The sequence below is a fragment of the Schistocerca americana genome, chromosome 4 (assembly GCF_021461395.2).
Source record: "Schistocerca americana isolate TAMUIC-IGC-003095 chromosome 4, iqSchAmer2.1, whole genome shotgun sequence".
NCBI classification, from domain to species: domain Eukaryota; kingdom Metazoa; phylum Arthropoda; class Insecta; order Orthoptera; family Acrididae; genus Schistocerca; species Schistocerca americana.
In genome coordinates this window covers 633213969-633234184 of record NC_060122.1, presented here as the reverse complement: position 1 = coordinate 633234184, position 20216 = coordinate 633213969, and the positions used below count along the sequence as shown (strand labels likewise).

Genomic DNA, 20216 nt, shown 5'->3' with positions numbered 1-20216 from the left:
TCTCTCTCTGAATTTAAAAATAAACCTAGGTCGCCACCTACAGAATAAGGGTAGCAGAAAACAAGTCACATTACTGTCACTGTTACTCGGCAAAGAGCAGTCAACAACAGCAGTGACTGAAACTTGCGACCAGGCTGGGAAACCTAGTTGGTCCTGTCACAGTCATCATGTCTGTAGCCTGCAGTTGTTGGTGGATGTAACTGTAGCAGATTAGGAAAGAAGCTCCAACTATCATTGTTTCCCAGCATATCACTTACCTGCAGATATTTGGTCCCAGGCATCGCTCTTGGTTTCTTACTACAGGTGTTTTATTGCCTAGTAAGTAATTGATTTACAAAAGGGGCTGTAGGGTAGCTACTGACAATGAAGGTCAGGAGAATCTGGAGAAACATATATTCAAAAATGAACACATAAATGACAGGTAGCCCTGTCACAAGTTTCCATAAACTATCACTCACAAAATGTAGCCGCTGGATGAGCAATAGATTTCCTATAGGACAAGTTGAAAGTACACACGTTTGTACAACAAAACCAGCTTTACAATAAAGATTGGTCCCCAGAGAGACCAGAGAACTAAAATAGCACGTATCACAATAACAGAAGAAACTAACCATGGGTCATGCTTTTTGTAACAGTAACAGGGTCAAAACAGCTTACCACACTACTGTACATGTCAATCTGGTACATATGAAGTGGTAGTAAAGTGGCAGTCATTGTAATTCCAATGTGTTTACTAACCCTAAAGATCACAAGTGATTTGCAGATGACTAACATTCCAAAAGTGATGACAAGCAGTAGCCACTAAAGAAACTAAGTACCATACACTGAACCTTGCGATGTTGATGCCTCTAGAAATTGTAATGGAATGGTCTGGAGAGCTGCTCCCCAGGTTAATTAAATACTCTGTCAATGGGCTACTGTGCATCTCCTTATAGCCAACCTAACAGTGGTTGAGAGATGGAACGATTCCTACTGTCCTGGCTGCCTGGATTGGCCAAGTTCCAGCCCTCAAGTTGGGTGATATGACCTGGCACAAATTCTCAGAATTGTGTGTGCCTCTATCACCATGTGGCTTCAGTGATACTTTGAAATAATGGCCAGAAAACCAGATTTCGAGATTTTGGGCATTATCTATGTTAATTAGACAAGAAATGTTAAATTTGCCATGCCTTCTTCAAACGACGGTCCTCTTTGTAGACATTACGTGGGTACTTTCTGTGGACTTGGCAAAATTAATTTAGCAGTATCAGTTCAGTAATTAGGTTTGATGAATTGTTAATTAATTAATCAAATGGTTTCAGTTATGTATCAGTTTACACAGAATTTTTTTGGGGTTCAAATCTGTGATCAGAATTAAAGAATTAATTTTATTACTCTCTCTTCTGTTGTGATGAGGTCTGGTCTGGACAGATGCTGTGGCCTTGCCACATGCATTTTGTGCTTGACAAAGTCACAGTGTTACAAAAACAGTACATGGTTCCTAAGATCCATATATTCAGGAGATACTCACACACCAGATAATATTGGAAGAGAGACAGCAGTGCCAGTCAGCTGCACAGCAGGCACCCATCGGTGTTTTGAGAAAATGTTGCTCAGAACCTGATGAAATTGCTCTAAGAGATTGACCAATTCACCAGTTACAACAGTTGGATTTGCATTTTGTGATCAGTAGATGTGTACTTTTACTTGAACAGAGCAGCCCAATAGTCATTCGAGAACAACAAAGAGAAGCCCAGTGGTTGAGCCAAATTTTAGGTCAAGCTGAAGAAAATGATTGGTGATAATGAACAGCGAGTCTTCTTAGTGGACAAACAATTGAAGAACAAGGCCACTTGTCAGGGAAAACAACACAATCATACATACAGAACATTTTGGCGCCATGCAACATCTTTAATCAAAACAGGACAGAAGTTGACAAAATCACACATTTGATAAAAAGGGTCACAGGTGGTATATACCAGCTCTTCTGGTAGGGGATATCATGATGATAGAGGAACTCATCAGAAGCCATTGAATCAAGGAAATGCAACAGAGGAGTTGAATGACAGAGGTATGACCAGCTGCTGAAGTTATGGAAGACCACCATGAGCATGCCTCTCTCATATGCTAGCTATGAAAAGAATAGGTACAGCAGAATATGATGGCCAGAGATGTTGGACCATGCCCACAAGAGTTACCTGCCATGACTGTCCATGCATAAGTCGGGAGGTAATGGAGAACGTGAAAGAATAGGTGTATCAATCCACAAAATGGATTGAGCAACTCAGACTTATGCTGCAGCTGTCAAATGAAGACCCATCTCCTGACCAGTGCATGTGTAACTTCTCCACCAAGTACAATGCCCCACAGGGAAATAGATATTCGAAGGCCAGAGGACAACACATTGTCTCTGTCCTGCCAGCTTGTCTCTGTCCTGCAGTACAGTTGTCAAGGAGCTGTTCCCCTGTCATCTTCATGATGAAGGAGGTATCAGAATTCATCATATCATGCAACGCTCTGCCACTATGCCAATGTCCAGTGCCAATGGTCATGTGCCCATTTGAGTAATAGTTGTCAATGTCATGGTGTTAACATTGGCATGTGCATGGGTTGTCAGCCGCAGAGGCCCTTCATTAGGGGTATTTTGTGCACTGTGTTTTCAGACACTCTTTTCTCTGCCCAGCATTAAAGTCTGATGTTAGTTTCACCACAGTTCATTGCCTGTCCTGTTTTACTAGCATGCCCAGCCTATGAAGTCTGACATCTGTAATGAGGGGTGGCCACTGAAACCAACAATGTCAGGATGTGGTTTCACCTTGATTTTGTCACATGTTGCAGACACTCACCACAGCACTCCTTGAAGATGTGACAAGCCATACAATTTCCAACATACTTGTGTTGAGCTTCTGGGCCATTACAGTCTGCTCTTGGAAAACTCAGATAGACTGTGCACCTTCCCCATTCTGTACATGGATGGCGCCCTCACTGATACTACATGCACTGTGTGTGTGTTTGATCAGCAGTCATTTCTCACCAGGTGACACTGATATTGCTGGGATGTGTTTATATCAACAATAATTCAGGGGTCAAATGTTCTGGCTGTTCAGTGTACTCAAATTAGCCAGTGCTCATATAGTGTCACTGACTGAACTACAGATAATCTGGTAGGATGGGGAGAAGATGCTGCAAAATCACATCACTCAACCTTGAGATTGTTTCTGGTCATCTCATGTGGTCATGGTGAACAAAGACAGCACATGATGTTCCTGTGTTGACTACCAACAACTGAACAAAATCATGAAGAAAGATGAAACTTCCTGGCAGATTAAAACTGTGTGCCCGACCGAGACTCGAACTTGGGACCTTTGCCTTTCGCAGACAAGTGCTCTACCAACTGAGCTACCCAAGTACGACTCATGCCCCGTCCTCACAGCTTTACTTCTGCCAGTATCCCATCTCCTACCTTCCAAACTTTACAGAAGCTCTCCTGCGAACCTTGCAGAACTAGCACTCCTGAAAGAAAGGATATTGCGGAGACATGGCTTAGCCACAGCCTGGGGGATGTTTCCAGAATGAGATTTTCACTGTGCAGCAAAGTGTGTGCTGATATGAAACTTCCTGGCAGATTAAAACTGTGTGCCGGACCGAGACTCAAACTCAGGACCTTTTCCTTTTGCGGGCAAGTGCTCTAAAGTGAAGAAAGATGTCTATCCATTGCCACACATTGCTAACATCATAGACTGCCTGAAAGGGGCAAAGTACATATTTCTCAACTGTGGATGTGGAAAGAGGATACTGGTAAATCAGGGTTTATGAGGCTGACTGGGAAAAGCTTGCCTTCATAACTCTTGACAGCCTCTGCAACTTTAAAGTTATTTCATTTAGACTGTGTAGTGCACCAGAATATGAAGCACAACCTGCTGCAAAATCTTAAATGTTTGACATCTCTGTGCCATATGGTTCACATTGTCATTTTTTGAAAATATTTGAACTACATCTCAGCCACATGGCAACCATGGCAAAATGTATTCAGACTGCAGGCCTGTATCCCAGTCCAAGAAAGTCCCTCTTCACCATCCAAGAAATAAAAATATTGGGCACTTAGTGTGAAGGTGTCATTCCCAACCCCCCCACCCACCAAAAAAATCACATAGTTTCTGACTTCCCAGTACATTTGTGTTCTGAGAATTTTTCTTGGAAAGTGCACATGCTACCAGCGATTGGGCTTTTGTACCAAGGCATGTACATTACAGTAACTATTGTTGCAAGATGAGAAATTTTCCTGGAATGAGGTGCAAGAAAGCTCTCTACTTGTCATTAAGGAGGCAATAACTTTTCAGTCCTAGCATTGTAGTAAGAGATTGTTGAGGCAGAACTTTAAACTGACATTGTCAGTTATGATATAAGTGCAGTTCTAGTGAAAATTCAAGAAGGTGACTAAAAGGTGATAGTTTATGTTTTCAGAGTACTCTATAAGTCAGAGGTGAAATACTCTACACATGAGAAAGAGTGCCTTGCAGCTGTTTGGGGCATATACATGTTCTGGATTAATTTGTTTAGCCAATCATTCTTTGTTGTGATACACCACCATTCTCTATGCTGGCTTATTAGCTTGAAGGATCCATTTGGTTGACTACAAAGATGGGCACTGAGGCTTTTGAGGGTACAATGTCACAGTGGTATACAAAAGTGGATGCAAAAACAAAGATGCCAATTGCCTTTCAAGTAATACTGTAGTGGAACACAGAAGTATGCATGAAATCTGTCATTGCCTCATTAAATGGCATTACTATTGAACAGAGGGAAGATCCAGCACTGCTGAAAACCGTAGACATCTTGAAGGATCGGGAACTGACCAAAGGAGAGTTCTAATTAATAAATGGTGCATTGTATAAGGGGAACTGCGATCCAGTTGGATTGAAATGGTGCTAGTCATCCCAGCTCATCTACAGCCAGCTGTCTTCAAGTATTTCCATGGCACTCCAACATCAGGGGACCTGGGATTCATGACAACTCCAGACACAGGGTGTATATGACCTGGGACAACCGGGAGATCCAGGAACAACCCGGGAATTTTTTCATCCGGAAGAAAACCAGGAAAAACCCGGGAATTGTTTAGAATTCTGGGAATTTTTCATTGTTTTCATATTCAGTTAAATTTTTGTGATTTTGACTGGTAAAAACCGATACTCTAACAAAGGATATTGCTGTATTACACTACTGCAGAATAATACTGCAGCAACAAAACATTAACGAGAGAAAAAAAAAATGAAAATAAAACTTGTTGCAAAGGAAATGCGCTGTATACAATGACAAAACAGTGTTCATACAAGCGTCTGCCAACAGAAAAGTGTGTCAAAGGCTTTAGGAAGTGAATGCAATGCTTCTTAACAACAAATTGTCTTCAATGTGCGTGATGTGACAGCTGTTTGAATTAGATTCGTTTGAGCAGTTGTGGGTGGGCTCTTGGGCATGTGCAATTGAGTTGCGTATGAGTAGTACCTTCTCCTGCTTCTGGCTACAGCTGTGTGGCTTTATCCAGTATTGCCCCTGTTCAAAAATATTGTAGATCCGGGGCTGATGCAAAGAGCAGTCTGAGTTGTAGTGGGGAGGTGGGGAGTCTCCACATGACCTGTGTTTTACGTTTAGTAATTTAGCTGTTTCCTCTTCATTTATTGCTCTCACATTAAATGAAAACAAAACGGATTTCTGTGGCCGGGAGCTATCAAATGAATTAAAATACGTTCGCATAATTATGGAAGGCTAAAATATGTTATTAGTTTCAGGTTTTATTTCCACCTTTATGACAGTCAAGCGTTAATCACCTTGCAGAATAATGAAGCTATTTTTGTCAGTTTGCTAAAGAGATTTGGCTTTTATTAATCATTTCCACTGAGGCAGTCAATTTATTTGAAATGAAGTGTTTAATTTCGCACTGTTTGCTAGTTTCAACTGTTTGCTGCATTTCAAGTGCACGTTTTACATCTTCTACCTCGTATGGCATTATGCCATAATAAAGAACCAAACGTGAGCTAATACAATACTGGCACTCAAGAAAATTTACATCTGAATCAGGACATACAAATGTGCACTTTAAGCCGAATTATGCATTTCAGAATGGTTAGCAAAATTCTGATGCTCTTGAAGTATCCTCTATCCTCTGTCTTGTTTCTTTTATGACATAATGCAAGATCTTTAAATGTTTTAAACGTACGAACATACAGGCTTCCTATGTCATAGTAGCTGCACAAGCACAGTGAGGCCTGTTATCTGGCACTCTCTGGCAACTGTTGAAACAAACCAATTTCCAACAGGTCACGAGAAAATATTGCGAATGGTAGTTTGAGAAGCATTATTTTCAAAGTAAATTTCCTTTTATGCAAGATGAACTACGTGCAAGAATGTATGATGAATTTCTTAAATCACAAAGCATTTGACACTCATTTAAAAATCAACTCTTTGAGGATGACCATTTAGAAGAATTTCGAGCCCAGAAGATCAGAAATTTATGTTGTTATTAAAAATCTTACTGGCACATTTGTGTGATGTATCTTAAAGTGTAACACATGTAAAAAAGATCAACATTATATGTGGGCACTTAGCTCTTCTTCCAGCTTATCTATCTTAAAGACCAATATTATATGTGAATGCTATGTATATTAATTTAAACCATTAATTTTTCTTATTTGCGTGTTCGCACTACTTAAGAGTGATCTTGCTATTGACTGACTACATCACATGTCCTATGCTGTCATCAGCTGGTGAGATCACATGACGTGAGCTGTGACTGGCTTACAAAAGTGCATCGCAAACTCGATTTCAATGCTTTGGAAAGTGACATGTGGTGTTTGGTGGAATTCAAATTTATACCTTTGTAATACGAAAATATGCAGTGTACATGTTGCTGCACATCAAAGGTCTTTCAAAACGTGACATGCTCCTCCACCCCCCCCCCCCCCCCCCCTCCCCCATGAGATTTGTTTTCTAAAGTGCTGGGATATTCTACATTGGTATATAAAACCATAAACATTCAAAGGACTGATGAGTTTTACAGTGCCGGGGAAGAGTATACTGTCACTTAACAAGGAAAAAGTGTATTTTCACCTGGGAAGAAGTGTATTTTTAATCGGGAAATCCGGGAAAAATCCTGGAATTTTTTTCCTTGTCCACATATACACCCTGAGATAGAAACAGATGCAGGAATCACTGTCCATGTCTTGACAGGCCCGTTATGCTGTGGGACACTATAAGGGATGCCAATAATAAAAGGACATGCTGCAGTTACCTCTGGGGCATCTGGTACCAGTCCCAACTGTAGCAGTGCCATTGTGCTGTATAGGAATCGATATCGATCTCTAATGGAGGTTCTCAAACTCAACAAACAGGAATTGATGGATAATAGTCTGCACTGACTACCTCACTTGCTATGCAATCACCAAAAGTGCCAACTGCTGCAGCTCCATAAATTTTGGAGTTCCTTGTAGAAGACATCTTTTGGAAGCACAAATCACCCTGTGTGATGATGTCTCATCTGAAAAGATTTTCGAGTTGAGACTAGTACAAAAGATAATTCCATGTTCTGACATCACACACAGAATGATAACTGTCTACCATCCACAGATTAGTGGTCCCACACAACACTTTAATAAAACATTGGCAGATATGCTGTCAATATACGTTAATGTAAAATGGAGAGAATGGGGTACTGTACTGCCTGTCACAACATTCACACACAGCACAGTGAACCAAGACACTGTACGCTTTACACTGTTCTTTCTGCTTCACTGTCATGAGGTCTAGTCAACAATAAATACTTTGTTCAGTCAGATGATACTCAGGATCTCTACATGAAATACGAGTGTTGCCCAGAAAATAATGAACTGCATTTTTTTTATCAGCCGAAAACAATGCTACAAATATGAAATGTTATATATGTATTATTTGAAATCTCCTTAGTGTGCATGCCAAGTTTCCGTCACACCCAACAGATAGCGTAGCTGCAGGACAGTTTCAAAATAGTTTAGGTGATGTGCGTTACAAGCAACATGCCATCACTGAATTTCTCACTACAGAGAAAGAAACACAATATTCACAAATATTCACAAACACTTGTGGAAAGTCTATGGAGCATCTGCTGTCAACAGAAGTAGAGTTAGTTACTGGGCATGATGAACCTCTATGATTTGCAGTGGTCGGGGAGACCATCCACGGCTGTCACACCTGACATGTTGCAGCAAGCTGATGTTGTCATTCATGAGGACAGACGCATTATGACTCGGCATTTTGAGTGTGATGAGGAGGTGATTTACACAGTGAATCACTGGCTCCACCATCAGGACAAGGATTAGTACCAACAGGCATGCACGCCCATGTTTTGTGCTGGAGGAAGACCTTAAAATGGGATAAAGATTATGTGGAAAAATAGTGTGTGTAGATAAAACACCAGTCTTTTGTGTGTGTAATTATCATTATATTCAATAAAGAGTTACTGACGAAAAAATGTGCACTGCATTACTTTCTGGGCAACTCTCGTACATAATCACCAGCACCAAAGAAGCAAGACAGCTGGCTCGCATGTGGACACTGGATGTCCAGGACAAAGACAAAAGTGCTGTAAGGCTAAGCGTTGGTGACTGAGATAGAGCCCAGGAGGCTTGGTATGGATTTTTACACTTGTGTGGACAACAGGACTATGAAAAAAGTTCTAAAGCACTGCTTTTGGTGGTGTTATATCCTTTGTCACTACTTGGATGTCATAGGGTCAACACTGTTTATTTATTTATTTTTATTAATTTATTTGGTCCTGTTGATTACATATTATACAACCAGCATACAAGTAATATAGGACAAGTCAATTGATACAATTACAGTAGTACATGAACATTTATCCATTACATTGCACAGACATTTGTTTATTTAACAAGAACAATTACTTGCATGCAGTATTAAAGATTGCATTATGCCAGAAACAGTTTAAGTGGCTGTTTAAAATTGTAGAATAAGTGATAGTGCATATTTTTATGCTACTGACATATATAAGCAGGCAAATTTGCTTCATGGTCATGGTTTGGATTGAATAGAAATTTTAACTGCATTCCTTGAGAAGGGGTTTAAGTGAATACTCAAGAGTGTGGGATACATGGGAGTTCACGTTTTCTCCTAATAACATAGATAAATTTACATTTTATCACCACAATTTCAGTTAAACTACAAGTAACAGTAGCACACTTTATCTTTAAGGGAGTGCTTTTCTTAGGTAATTTTCCCATTCTTACACCCTATAACTCTAAGTATTCATTCATTTTATAGAAAGTTTGTTTGATGAGGAATGATTTTAGCTTCCTTTCGAAAACCTGTATATTATTTACTTCCCTTTTTATATTGATAGGGAGCTTATTGAAGACATTTATACCTGACTCAGTAACTCCCCTATGTACTTTAGTGAGAGTTGCAGAGCCTTGGTGAAAATTTTTCACCTGTCTTGTGTCTTGGTTGTGGATGTCACAATTTTTCTGAAACAATTCCCTATTGTTGGCTACAAATAACATCAGTGAGTATATATATACTGACCTGTGATGGTAAGTATCCTGAGAGATTTGAAGAGTCCTCTGAAAGATGCCCCATTAGGGACCCCACATTTTAGCCTCACTGCTCGTTTTTGTATTCTGAATAACTTTTTCAACACCTGCAGCATTTCCCCAGAAGTTTATGCCATAGGAGAGAATAGAATTGAAATATGCAAAATATGACAACAACATTGTTTCTCTGTCCACTAACTGATGGAGAGCTCTTAGTGCAAAGCACGATGAGCTAAGTTTCTTGACCAGCTGATCAATTTGTTCTTTCCAGCTTAGGTGACTGTCTATCTGAATACCTAGAAATTTTGTATGTGTGGTTTCATTAATTTTGTGATTGTTAACATGTATTTCAGGAACTACATTTTTTTATTTTTTGTCAGAAACTGTATCATAATGGTTTTTGAAAGATTTAAGGTTAGGCTATTCACAGTGAACCATTTCTGTACTTGAGTAGAGACTGTCATGGCTGTATCCTGCATTGTGGAATTGGGTCCTTCTACGAGGCTAGTTGTATTGTCGGCAAACATTACTATTTTTGCTCTGTTATTAATTGTGATTGATAGATCATTAATGTAGATCATCAAAATTAGTGGCCCAGGACTCAAGCCCTGCAGGACCCCATACTTCATATTTCCCCAGTCTGATTTTAATGCTGTACCTGTCCCCCTTAAGACAACCCTTTGCTTCCTGTTCTGTAAGTATGATTCTATCCAAGTCAAAGATTTCTCTTTAATGCCATAATGTGGAAGCTTTTTTAAGAGTGTGTTGTGATCTACACAATCAAATGCCTTGGCAACGTCACAGAATATCCCCATTGGATACCTTTTGTAATTTAATTCACCTAAAATTTCATCTGATAGGTTAAATATAGCTCTGTCTGTGGAGGAGCCCTTACGAAAGCCGAACTGTGTAGGAGCCAGTAAGCCATTTTGTGTAGTGTGACTATAAATCCTATCAGACACTTTTCTCTCAAATACCTTTGAGAACACTGGCAGCAGAGAGATGGGCCGATAATTGGTTATTTCATCCCTTGCCTCATTTTTGTGGATTGGCATAACTACTGCATGTTTTAATCTATCTGGGAACACACCAGTTTCCATAGATTGGTTGCACAAATAGCACAATATATAACTGATTAAGTCTGCACATGATTTTAAAAACCTACTTGACATGCCATCGTATCCACAGGAATCTGAGTTTTTGAGTAATTTTATGGTTTTTTTCAATTTCTTTAGGGGTTGTACTTCTGAAATGAAGTGCTACTTGTTATTTCAATGTGGTTAAGTAGTTCAATAGCTTCTGTGTGAGACTGTTTATTATGGTTCACTGTTTCTTCAGCTATAGTGAGAAAAATTGTTTTGAACTCTGAGGCTGCAACTTTGTGTTTATTATTGTCAGCTTTTATGTCCCTATTTGTCTCACTTTTTATGATGTGCCATATGGTTTTTATTTTATTTTTTGAGTTGCTAATTTTTTTTTCTTAGTGCAACTGTTTGGCCTTCTTGATTAGACTTGTTAGAATTTTACAGTATTTCTTCTAATGTAACTTTACTGCTGGGTCTGTACTAGTCCTCTGTTGTACATACAGATATCTCTTTTTGTTACATGATATTTTTATGCCAGTAGTTAACCACTCTTTCCTTTTACTACAGGCTGGTATGATTTTAATCTGTCTTTGGGGGAAAGAAGCTTCAAAATGTTTAAGGAATAAGTTGAGGGAAGAGTTGAACTTCTCATTCACTGTGTCAGCCTGGTATACTTCCCCCATTGTTCATGGCATAAACTATGTCTGAACAAGCAAGTAGATTTGGCATTTATTGTTCTAACATGTTTGACTTGGTTACAATGGCCATGTGCTGTTTTTCTGCTGGCAAGTTTTAGGGTTGTCATTTGACCATCGTGATCAGACAGACCATTTGTTACAGCCCATGTCATCACTTCATTGTAATTTGTGGGATCTAGGAACAGATTATCAATCAGGGTCTTGCTGTGCCCATGTACTCTTGTTGGGAATGAGATCATGTGGAGCAGATTGAAGGTTAACAGTAGTGATTCTAATAGTTTCTGGTTGTTATTTTTTGTGAGTAAGTTTATGTTAAAGTCACCACATGTGATGACATTACTACTGTTTCTATAAAATTTAGTAAGAACTGTTTCTACCTGAGAGAGAAATTTTTGAATGTTTCCCATAGGTGCCCTGTAAACTGTTACTATGACCAGGAACTGTGTTTTGAGCTCTAATTTGACTGCACAACATTCAAAGTGCTGTTTAATACAGTATTTAGAAACATCTATAACTTGTGACTTAATAGTATTGTGTGTGTAAATGCCACTCCACCTTGTCTTAAGTTGTTGTGACAGTAGGAAGAACCAATTTTATAACTATTTAAATGTAGCTGATTAATTTCTGTGGCTTCCTCCAAGTGATGTTCAGTTAAGCAGAGCACATCAGGAATAATTCCATCTGTGTCAGCTGTTTCTTGCAGAGAAAGCAGCAGGTCTTCTTTTTTAATCAAAAGACTTCTTATATTCTGATGAAATATTTTTAAACAATATAGCATATCAATTGTATTTTTAACTGGTTCCTTAATGTTAGCTTTCACACAAGTTAAATTATCAAAATGTACAACATTTACACTGTGCTCTCTTCTGTTCTGCCTAAAAAGGTCTTATTGGAGTGTTGACTATTACTGGAATGTGTTGCTGTGGGAAAAAATCACTATTTTTCTTTTCTGTGGTTGGCGATGAAACACATTTTGTCATTACTGTTGAATTTGTAGTAAAACTATTGCCTGTGCTTCTTTCAATTAGTTTTTGTGCTAAAAGCCTTTTCCCAAGACTGTTCAAATGAAGCCCATGTGAGGTATGGAATCTTCGACCAACACTACTTACATCTAGAACATTTACATTTTTAAACCGTTTACATACGTTTGAAAGCTGTTCATTTGCAAGTTTGATCTCTCTGTTCACACAAGACAACTGATGTAAGTCGTACCTCTGTGGAATGTTTACATATATTACATTTGTGTGTCCTAGGACACCTCTTTAGTTCTTGGCAGGCTACTGATGTTTCATTACGGTACATGTCATTAGAGCCACCAAGTAGTACAATGAAATCCTTGGATGACAACTTACTGATTTCTTCTGAATGTATATACATACATATTTGAGAGAGAGATGCTCCAGGCTTGATGAATCCTGTTGCCTTCACAGTTTCAGCAACTTCATTTATATGAGAAGCAATCTCTTGACCGTGACCGTCGGCAAGAATGATAAGCTTCCTTGGAATACTATAAAGAGATTCATGTTGACAGATGGTTTTCAGAACAGGAACAGCAGCATCACACAGAATTTGATGTCCTTGTTGAAGTTCAGAAACTGTAGTGCTTTCAGGAAGAGTTACTGCAGCATTCGATGATTGAGAGTGTTCTGTTTGAGCTTCAAGAGTCTCATCGTAACTGTCTACATCGAGCACTTCAAATCTGTTTGTTAGCGGGATATTTGCAGCCCTGTTTAGTATATCGGTAGGCCTACACATATTACACTTCCATGTTTTTCTAAACTTCTCATTTCCTTTCAATGTGCAGTCCACCTTTGCACATCGAAAGTGAAATTTTGTTTCACATTTTACACATGCTATACCACTTTTTGCGGTTTTCCTAGATTTTTTGCAGTTGGTATCATATTTGTTACTGCTGGTTCTAGTACCATTATCAATTACAAAATCACTGTTTATTTTATACTCACATTGATTGTTATTGGTATATTTGTATTTCAAGGAATGTACCTCTTCTAACAGCATAGCAATAATTTCGACTTTGCAGTCACTCTTCTGTAGTGCTTTGTCTAGGGCATATTCATTACACCTTTTGCAACACTATAGTTTTCATCTTGGATCTGCCTTTACACATGTGAAATGGTATACAGTTTTACAGTTTATGCACATTATGCCCTTCATGGCACGCGATTTGCAGTAGCAAAGTCTTTGTATTGGCTCTCACGATTTGTAAGATGTGGTACTAGCTCCATGTATGATTTCAGTTACGCAATTTTGGGCCACACCATGTCTTCCTTCCGAAACTTTTTCTAAAAAAACCTGCCATACACATATTATCATGATATACATCAATTTTTTCACATGTTAAACACTTTTTAACATTTATGTCGAGTTTATTCTGGTAATGAACACAACCAAAATTTACACTCGGCACCATCATTCCAGTGGAACATGTCTGTTGTACAGGGAGACAATATGCCAAGGGTTGAAAAAGACATTTTTGCCTGCATCTGTACTCCTATTGGAGCTAGGAGGATATAAATCCCACGATGCTGATACTCAAAGGCTACATTTGGTTGAAATTGATCCAGGGGTTTGGGAGAAGATCACAAACACACACACACACACACACACACACACACACACACACACACACACACACACACACACACGAAAGTTTACATTAACAGATTTGATATTTATCTGGAAGGTTGTTGAAATATCTTACGATTGTAATTTCTGTACATTCAGGAATACTTGATAATTATGTAAATATTGGCATCCAGCAATATTCAGTGTTTGTATAAATAGCTGCATTCTCCATCCAAGAGGTCAGTTCTGTGCTGGTTGTACATTGGAGTCAGTACCAAATGTGCTTTTTCTTGTAAGTGTTATGCTTCATTTATGAACCTGCCTTCAGATTTGGACTTCATTGTGGTTCTGATATATAAAAAGGTACATTTGTTTTAGGTTGTTGAAGGTGTAATTTATTACATCCGGCTAGAAGTTTGTAGCACCAACACCAACAGTGGAGAAGATGATGCCAGTTCCCCTTGCATTATAACAGGAGAATCGGTAAGCGTTATATCATAGAAACATGAAACAAAAACAGTTCATATTTAATGAATCTCCATTTCCCTTCATAATACCTGTGTTCACTGACACCTGTGTTTGAAATTGTATCTCTTTAATCTCATTTTTTCCCACTGTGTATAGTTTGTAAGACATTTAAGTTTCATATAGTAAAGAATGTAACGAGCTGAGGCTTGCCTCTCATGCCTTGTATTCTCCCATTTGTAATGTTCTCTGTAGTCTAGTGCATTCAAATCTCATACCAAACCTGGCCTTGCTGTACATCTTGTTACCATCACTGTACTGTGGGTTCATATATATGAATTTAATGGAGTTGACTCTAACCTGACTTCTCTTTTGTTTACTTTTCTCCACTCCACCCCTAATTTGCTACCCCACTCATCTCCAACTTACTGAGCAAAATGACAATAGGGATGATTGTCTTGCCTTCTAAGGCAGACACATGAGAATTTCATGACAAACAGGACACAGCACATTACCCTGGACTGAGAATAATCTACTGACACCAGAGGAGGTTTGGTTTGACTCGGAGGAGTGTTGTAAGATCATTGATGTTCAAGCTATACATAATGCTTTGATTGATAGTATCAGTTGCAATCTCAGGGTTTTCTCAAATGATGGGCTTGTATATGAACAAATGCAATCCAGTACATATTGCGGTAGTACTTGTTTAGATGTGGACAAAATATCAGCCTTGTGCAAAGGCTGACAAGTAGCTCTTAATGTAGGGAAATGCTAAATTTTTCACTTCATGAAACATAAGTGTGATATCCTTTGACTACAGGATTAATTAGTTACAACTAGTCAGTCATGTCATGCAAATATTTGTAAGTAACCATGTATAGAGATGTTAAGTGGAACAACCATATAGCCTCAGTAATAGGTGAAACAAATGACAGGCTACAAATCATTGATAGGATGCTGGGTATAGTTTGTCTACAAATATCTGCACACAAAACATATATATAGCCCATTCTTGCAGGCTGCTTAAGAGGGTGGAACCTGTGTCACTGCATAAACATAGAGTGTATACAAAGAAGTATATGAATATACAAAGAAGTATATGAATTGTCATATAGTCTTGTTTGATTTGTGAAAGAGTACAACTGAGATAGTGTAAAATCTCAGGTGGGAGACACTGAAATATATATATATATATATATATATATATATATATATATATATATATATATATATATATATATATAATGGAAGGAAACATTCCACGTGGGAAAAATTATATATAAAAACAAAGATGAGGTGACTTACCGAACAAAAGCGCTGGCAGGTCGATAGACACACATACACACAAAATTCAAGCTTTCGCAACAAACTGTTGCCTCATCAGGAAAGAGGGAAGGAGAGGGGAAGACGAAAGGAAGTGGGTTTTAAGGGAGAGGGTCAGGAGTCATTCCAATCCCGGTATGTCTGCTTGTGTCTGTATGTGTGGATGGATATGTGCGTGTGTGCGAGTGTATACCTGTCCTTTTTTCCCCCTAAGGTAAGTCTTTCCGCTCCCGGGATTGGAATGACTCCTGACCCTCTCCCTTAAAACCCACTTCCTTTCGTCTTCCCCTCTCCTTCCCTCTTTCCTGATGAGGCAACAGTTTGTTGCGAAAGCTTGAATTTTGTGTGTATGTTTGTGTTTGTGTGTCTATCGACCTGCCAGCGCTTTTGTTCGGTAAGTCACCTCATCTTTGTTTTTTTATATATATATATATATATATATATATATATATATATATATATATATATATATATATATATATATATATCACAAGAACTGGCTTATAAAAATTCGTGAACCATATTTCAGGAGATACAGTATGGATATTCTTTGGACCTCTACATATCTATCCCAAACTGATTGAGCATATTAAATATAAGCAAATAATAACTTACGCACAGGTGAACAAGCACTCATACATCCAACACTTCATCAATGAATGGAGGAGGAAGAAATCTTAATATGAATGAAAAGAATCCTCCATCATACACTTGAGTGATAGACAGTGTATATGTAAAATATGAGAAATGCTTTTCTCACCTACAGCGGACCAATATGTAGTGCACAGAGACACATAACAGGAAATAACAGCATTCACACTAGCTTTCAAGTTCTTGCTTTTTTCTTGTAAAAGTGTACACACACACACACACACACACACACACATACACACACAAGCGTGTGCGCGCACACACTCCTGTGGACACTGTGAAAGATATACCCACTATTCACAAAGAAATAAAAGCAATGGAAAGCAATGGCCTCACAAAGATAATTGTCAACCTCACTTTTATCAGTTAAGAGCAAGAACAAGCTGCTAAAAGAAAATCATGAAGACTGAATGTTTGGATCATTTTAAAAAGAATGCAGTAAACCTTGTGAACTGGTTTTTTTTTTACTGTGGATAACACCTAATGTAAGAAACAAACCCATTTGCAGTCAGTGGCAGCTATTAATTTTGCACCAAAAAGTCAAGTTGATCTCATCTGTAAGAAAGATGATAGGAAGTCTCATCTGGAATACAAAAAGAGTTCTTCTTGATAATTATGTTACTAAGGGCAAATCAATAACTGGCACATACAACACAAATGTTCTAGAAAAAGGTGATGAAGGAAAAAAACAAAGTAACCCCATTTCAGGAGAATGCATCTGCATATAAGGTGTCCTTTGGCTATAGGAAAGCTGAGGGATTTGGAGCCCAAATTTATCCACCCTATTTACAAGATTTGGCTCTGCTTTCTATTTACCGCTAGCCCCCCCCCCCCCCCTCTCCGCCCTCTCACCACACATACATTACCTGTTGTTGGTAAACATTTATAGATCAATGTAGAAGAAGAGAAGTCATGAAAGTAAAGACTCATACTTTGACTTGCAGATGAAGATATCTGACTGCCTGGTACACAGCCAGAAGCTCACAGTCATATATACTCCATTTTGTTTGTGGGAGTAATATGCCAGTGGCTGCCAGGCTTTGTTAGAGTGCCACACCAATAGGTATCTGGCTCATATCCATGACAGTAGCTAGTGGTGCACCAAGTTTGACAGTAGCTAGTGGTGCACCAAGTTTTGGGGATGCTTAAAATGCTGCACTCAGCCATGCTCTACTTTGCATCCTCAAATGCGGAGAACATATATTCTGTCCAGTGCACAAGAGACTTCCTGTCTTAACATTATGACCTGACAATATTGCTGTCGAAGGTTCCTGTATCTCTGTTGCATTGGGAAGGTGTCATCTGTAGAAATTAAGTACACCCAAGAAACGTCATAATTCCTTGACTGTAGGTGGCCTGAGTGGTTGTAGTATTGCTTCTACCTTCTCAGTTAGAGGAAGGAAGCCCACAGCTGAGATTTTATGACCAAGAAATGTCACTTCTGGTGGCCCAAAAACACATTTGGCTGTCTTCAGTATGACTCCATATTGTTCTAGTTATCTGAAGACCTCAAGCAGGTGCTGATGATGTTGTTCCAGATTGGTGGAGAACAACAGGGCATCATCAAGATAAACAAAGCAGAATGGTAATCTGTGAAGAACAGAATCTATAAATCTCTACCACATTTGAGCTGCACTGCATAACCTGAAGGTCATAATCATGCTCTCATATAAACCAAAAGGTGAGATTATGGTGGTCTTTGGTATGTCTCCTGCAGCTTCAGGTATCAGGGTGTTAGCTTTTGCTCAGTCCAAGACAGTGAAAATGGTGGCACCATGTAGTGTGTAAAAAGACCCTTAACAGCAGTATAGGGTATCTGTCAGAAACTGTTTGAAAGTTAAGCCACAATAATCACTGCATGGGTGCCAGGTGCCACCTTTCTTTGGCACTAAGTATAATGCCGATGACCACAAACTTTTAGATGGTCACGTTAAGCCTTCCTGTAACATGAAATCAAATTTGGCCTTCGCAGTTGCTAAACAGTCCGGAGCCAAACACTTAGCAAACATCTAGACATGCACACCATTGAGAGTCCATCCATTGATTTAATATGGTGCAATGTATCATGGGGTATTCAGCTTGCGGCACTGGGTGGCCTGGTCAAAGTCAGGTAGTCCCTCAGTAATGCAGCATACTCACCACTGGACATCAGCTTGGCATTGTGGACTGCTATGCAGCAGTGGAAGGCGGTGACAGTAAGGCTGGTGACGTTGTCCACCAAGCAGGCATTCAAAACATTTGCTAGTAGCTGGTAGTGCACCAAGTCTGCTCTGCCTCTGTGATATGGTGTTACAGTCCAATGTTAAGGTCCAGCTGTTGAGTGGCATACATTGCAATTGATCAGTTGTTAGTAGCTGTTAGGCAAAAAGCAATTGGTGCCTGGTAATCACGCAGAGGCATACAAGGCAATATACTCAGGTCTGAGCCAGTGTCTACCAGGAATTTGATGCCGGACCCTCAATCGGTTAAAAACAGGCACTTTGAGGATGTTCAGCAGTAAGTTGCACCTACTGCCAACTGTCAGCGACATTTGGGAACAAAGAAGATGGTGAACACTTCTTTGCCTTATCACCAAACCAACAATCTTACCAACATATCTATGTGTTGCTCAATTGAGCTGTATGTCTGTCTGTGAGGCAATGATTGCCTTGATCTACAGTGGCAAATAGCTATCCCATAATGTTGATATCAAGGTATCCGATACTGTGCCCATGTCAACTTTACTGCGTAGATGACTCAGTTACTGCAATGGCTTGATATTGCTGATCTCTTCCTGTGGTAGCACTTGTCGAATGTGATTATGTGATCTTCCTGGGAGGCAGCCGCATGTTGTATCAATTCTGTCTTGAGCTTAGTGTATGAGGCTGTACCTCGACTGCAAATCTGTGGTCCAATGGACTTAAGACCAGGGCAAACTTCGTCACATTAGCCATTTTTCCCATGCAGCAGAAATATGCTTCTGCTTGTGCAAACCAAAGAACAGGATTGTGTGGCCAGAACGGTGGCAAAGGCTTAGTGCTAATCCTGAAACAGTGCATTCTTTGACTATTGCATGGTTCACTGTGTTTCTGACACATTACTTTTCCTTCCGGCCACCTTGGGATCACCATTTGTCAGTGCTTACAGGGGAAATGCTGCCTGACAGTTATCAGAATTGTTCTGTTTATAGGAGGAAAACCACAGGAATGGAAAAACAGGTTTTATTAATTCCATCATGTTAGGCTACTCTCCAATTGTAACTCAAGAATAACTCAATTCAAGTATAGGCCCCTTTCGGGATCACAGTTTTTAATCAGAAAGGGTGCTGAAAAACTTCATAGGATGGTATCAGAGTGTAGTTGAAACAGAAAATAAATTTAAATCTTAGCATAAACATGTGCATGGAGAAACGAACTGCACATGCAACTCAGCTCTTCTGGTGCCCAGTGCAGAACCCTCTTGATAGTGATTCTCTTGCTGTGCAAACACGACACTGTACCATCACAGCAAAACACGGGACTTCATGCAAGCACATGGAAGCTGACACATAGGGTGCAACAGCTACGTTCAGATCAGGACAAGTAACTTTCTTAGAAGACTTTCATCAAATAACAAAGTCTGACATATTACTATTCTTCTCTCATGGTCAACAGAAGTCATTAAACATAAATGGGAAAAGCAAAGATATCTGATACACATGGCAAATGTTTTCATTTAGCTCTCTTGTTTCCATTGTAACAATTACATCTGTATTCTTCCATTACTTTTCAGTTTTCATGTCAATAACCAAACAATGGAAAATCCAGCATGGAGTGTACAATATTACGAAAAGAAAAGTTGAAACTCTAGGATAAATTGCAATAATTATTGAA

General features: G+C 39.2%; 1 protein-coding gene across 1 annotated transcript in view; it reads left to right on the top strand.

Annotated features, from left to right (window-relative positions):
- LOC124612511 (cystatin-like) overlaps nt 1-20216 on the top strand; it is a 100717-nt gene that overhangs the window by 48054 nt on the left and 32447 nt on the right. The window contains exon 3 of the mRNA XM_047140757.1: nt 14305-14409. Coding sequence (XP_046996713.1) covers nt 14305-14409 — 105 coding nt within the window. The remainder of the gene's footprint in view (nt 1-14304; nt 14410-20216) is intronic.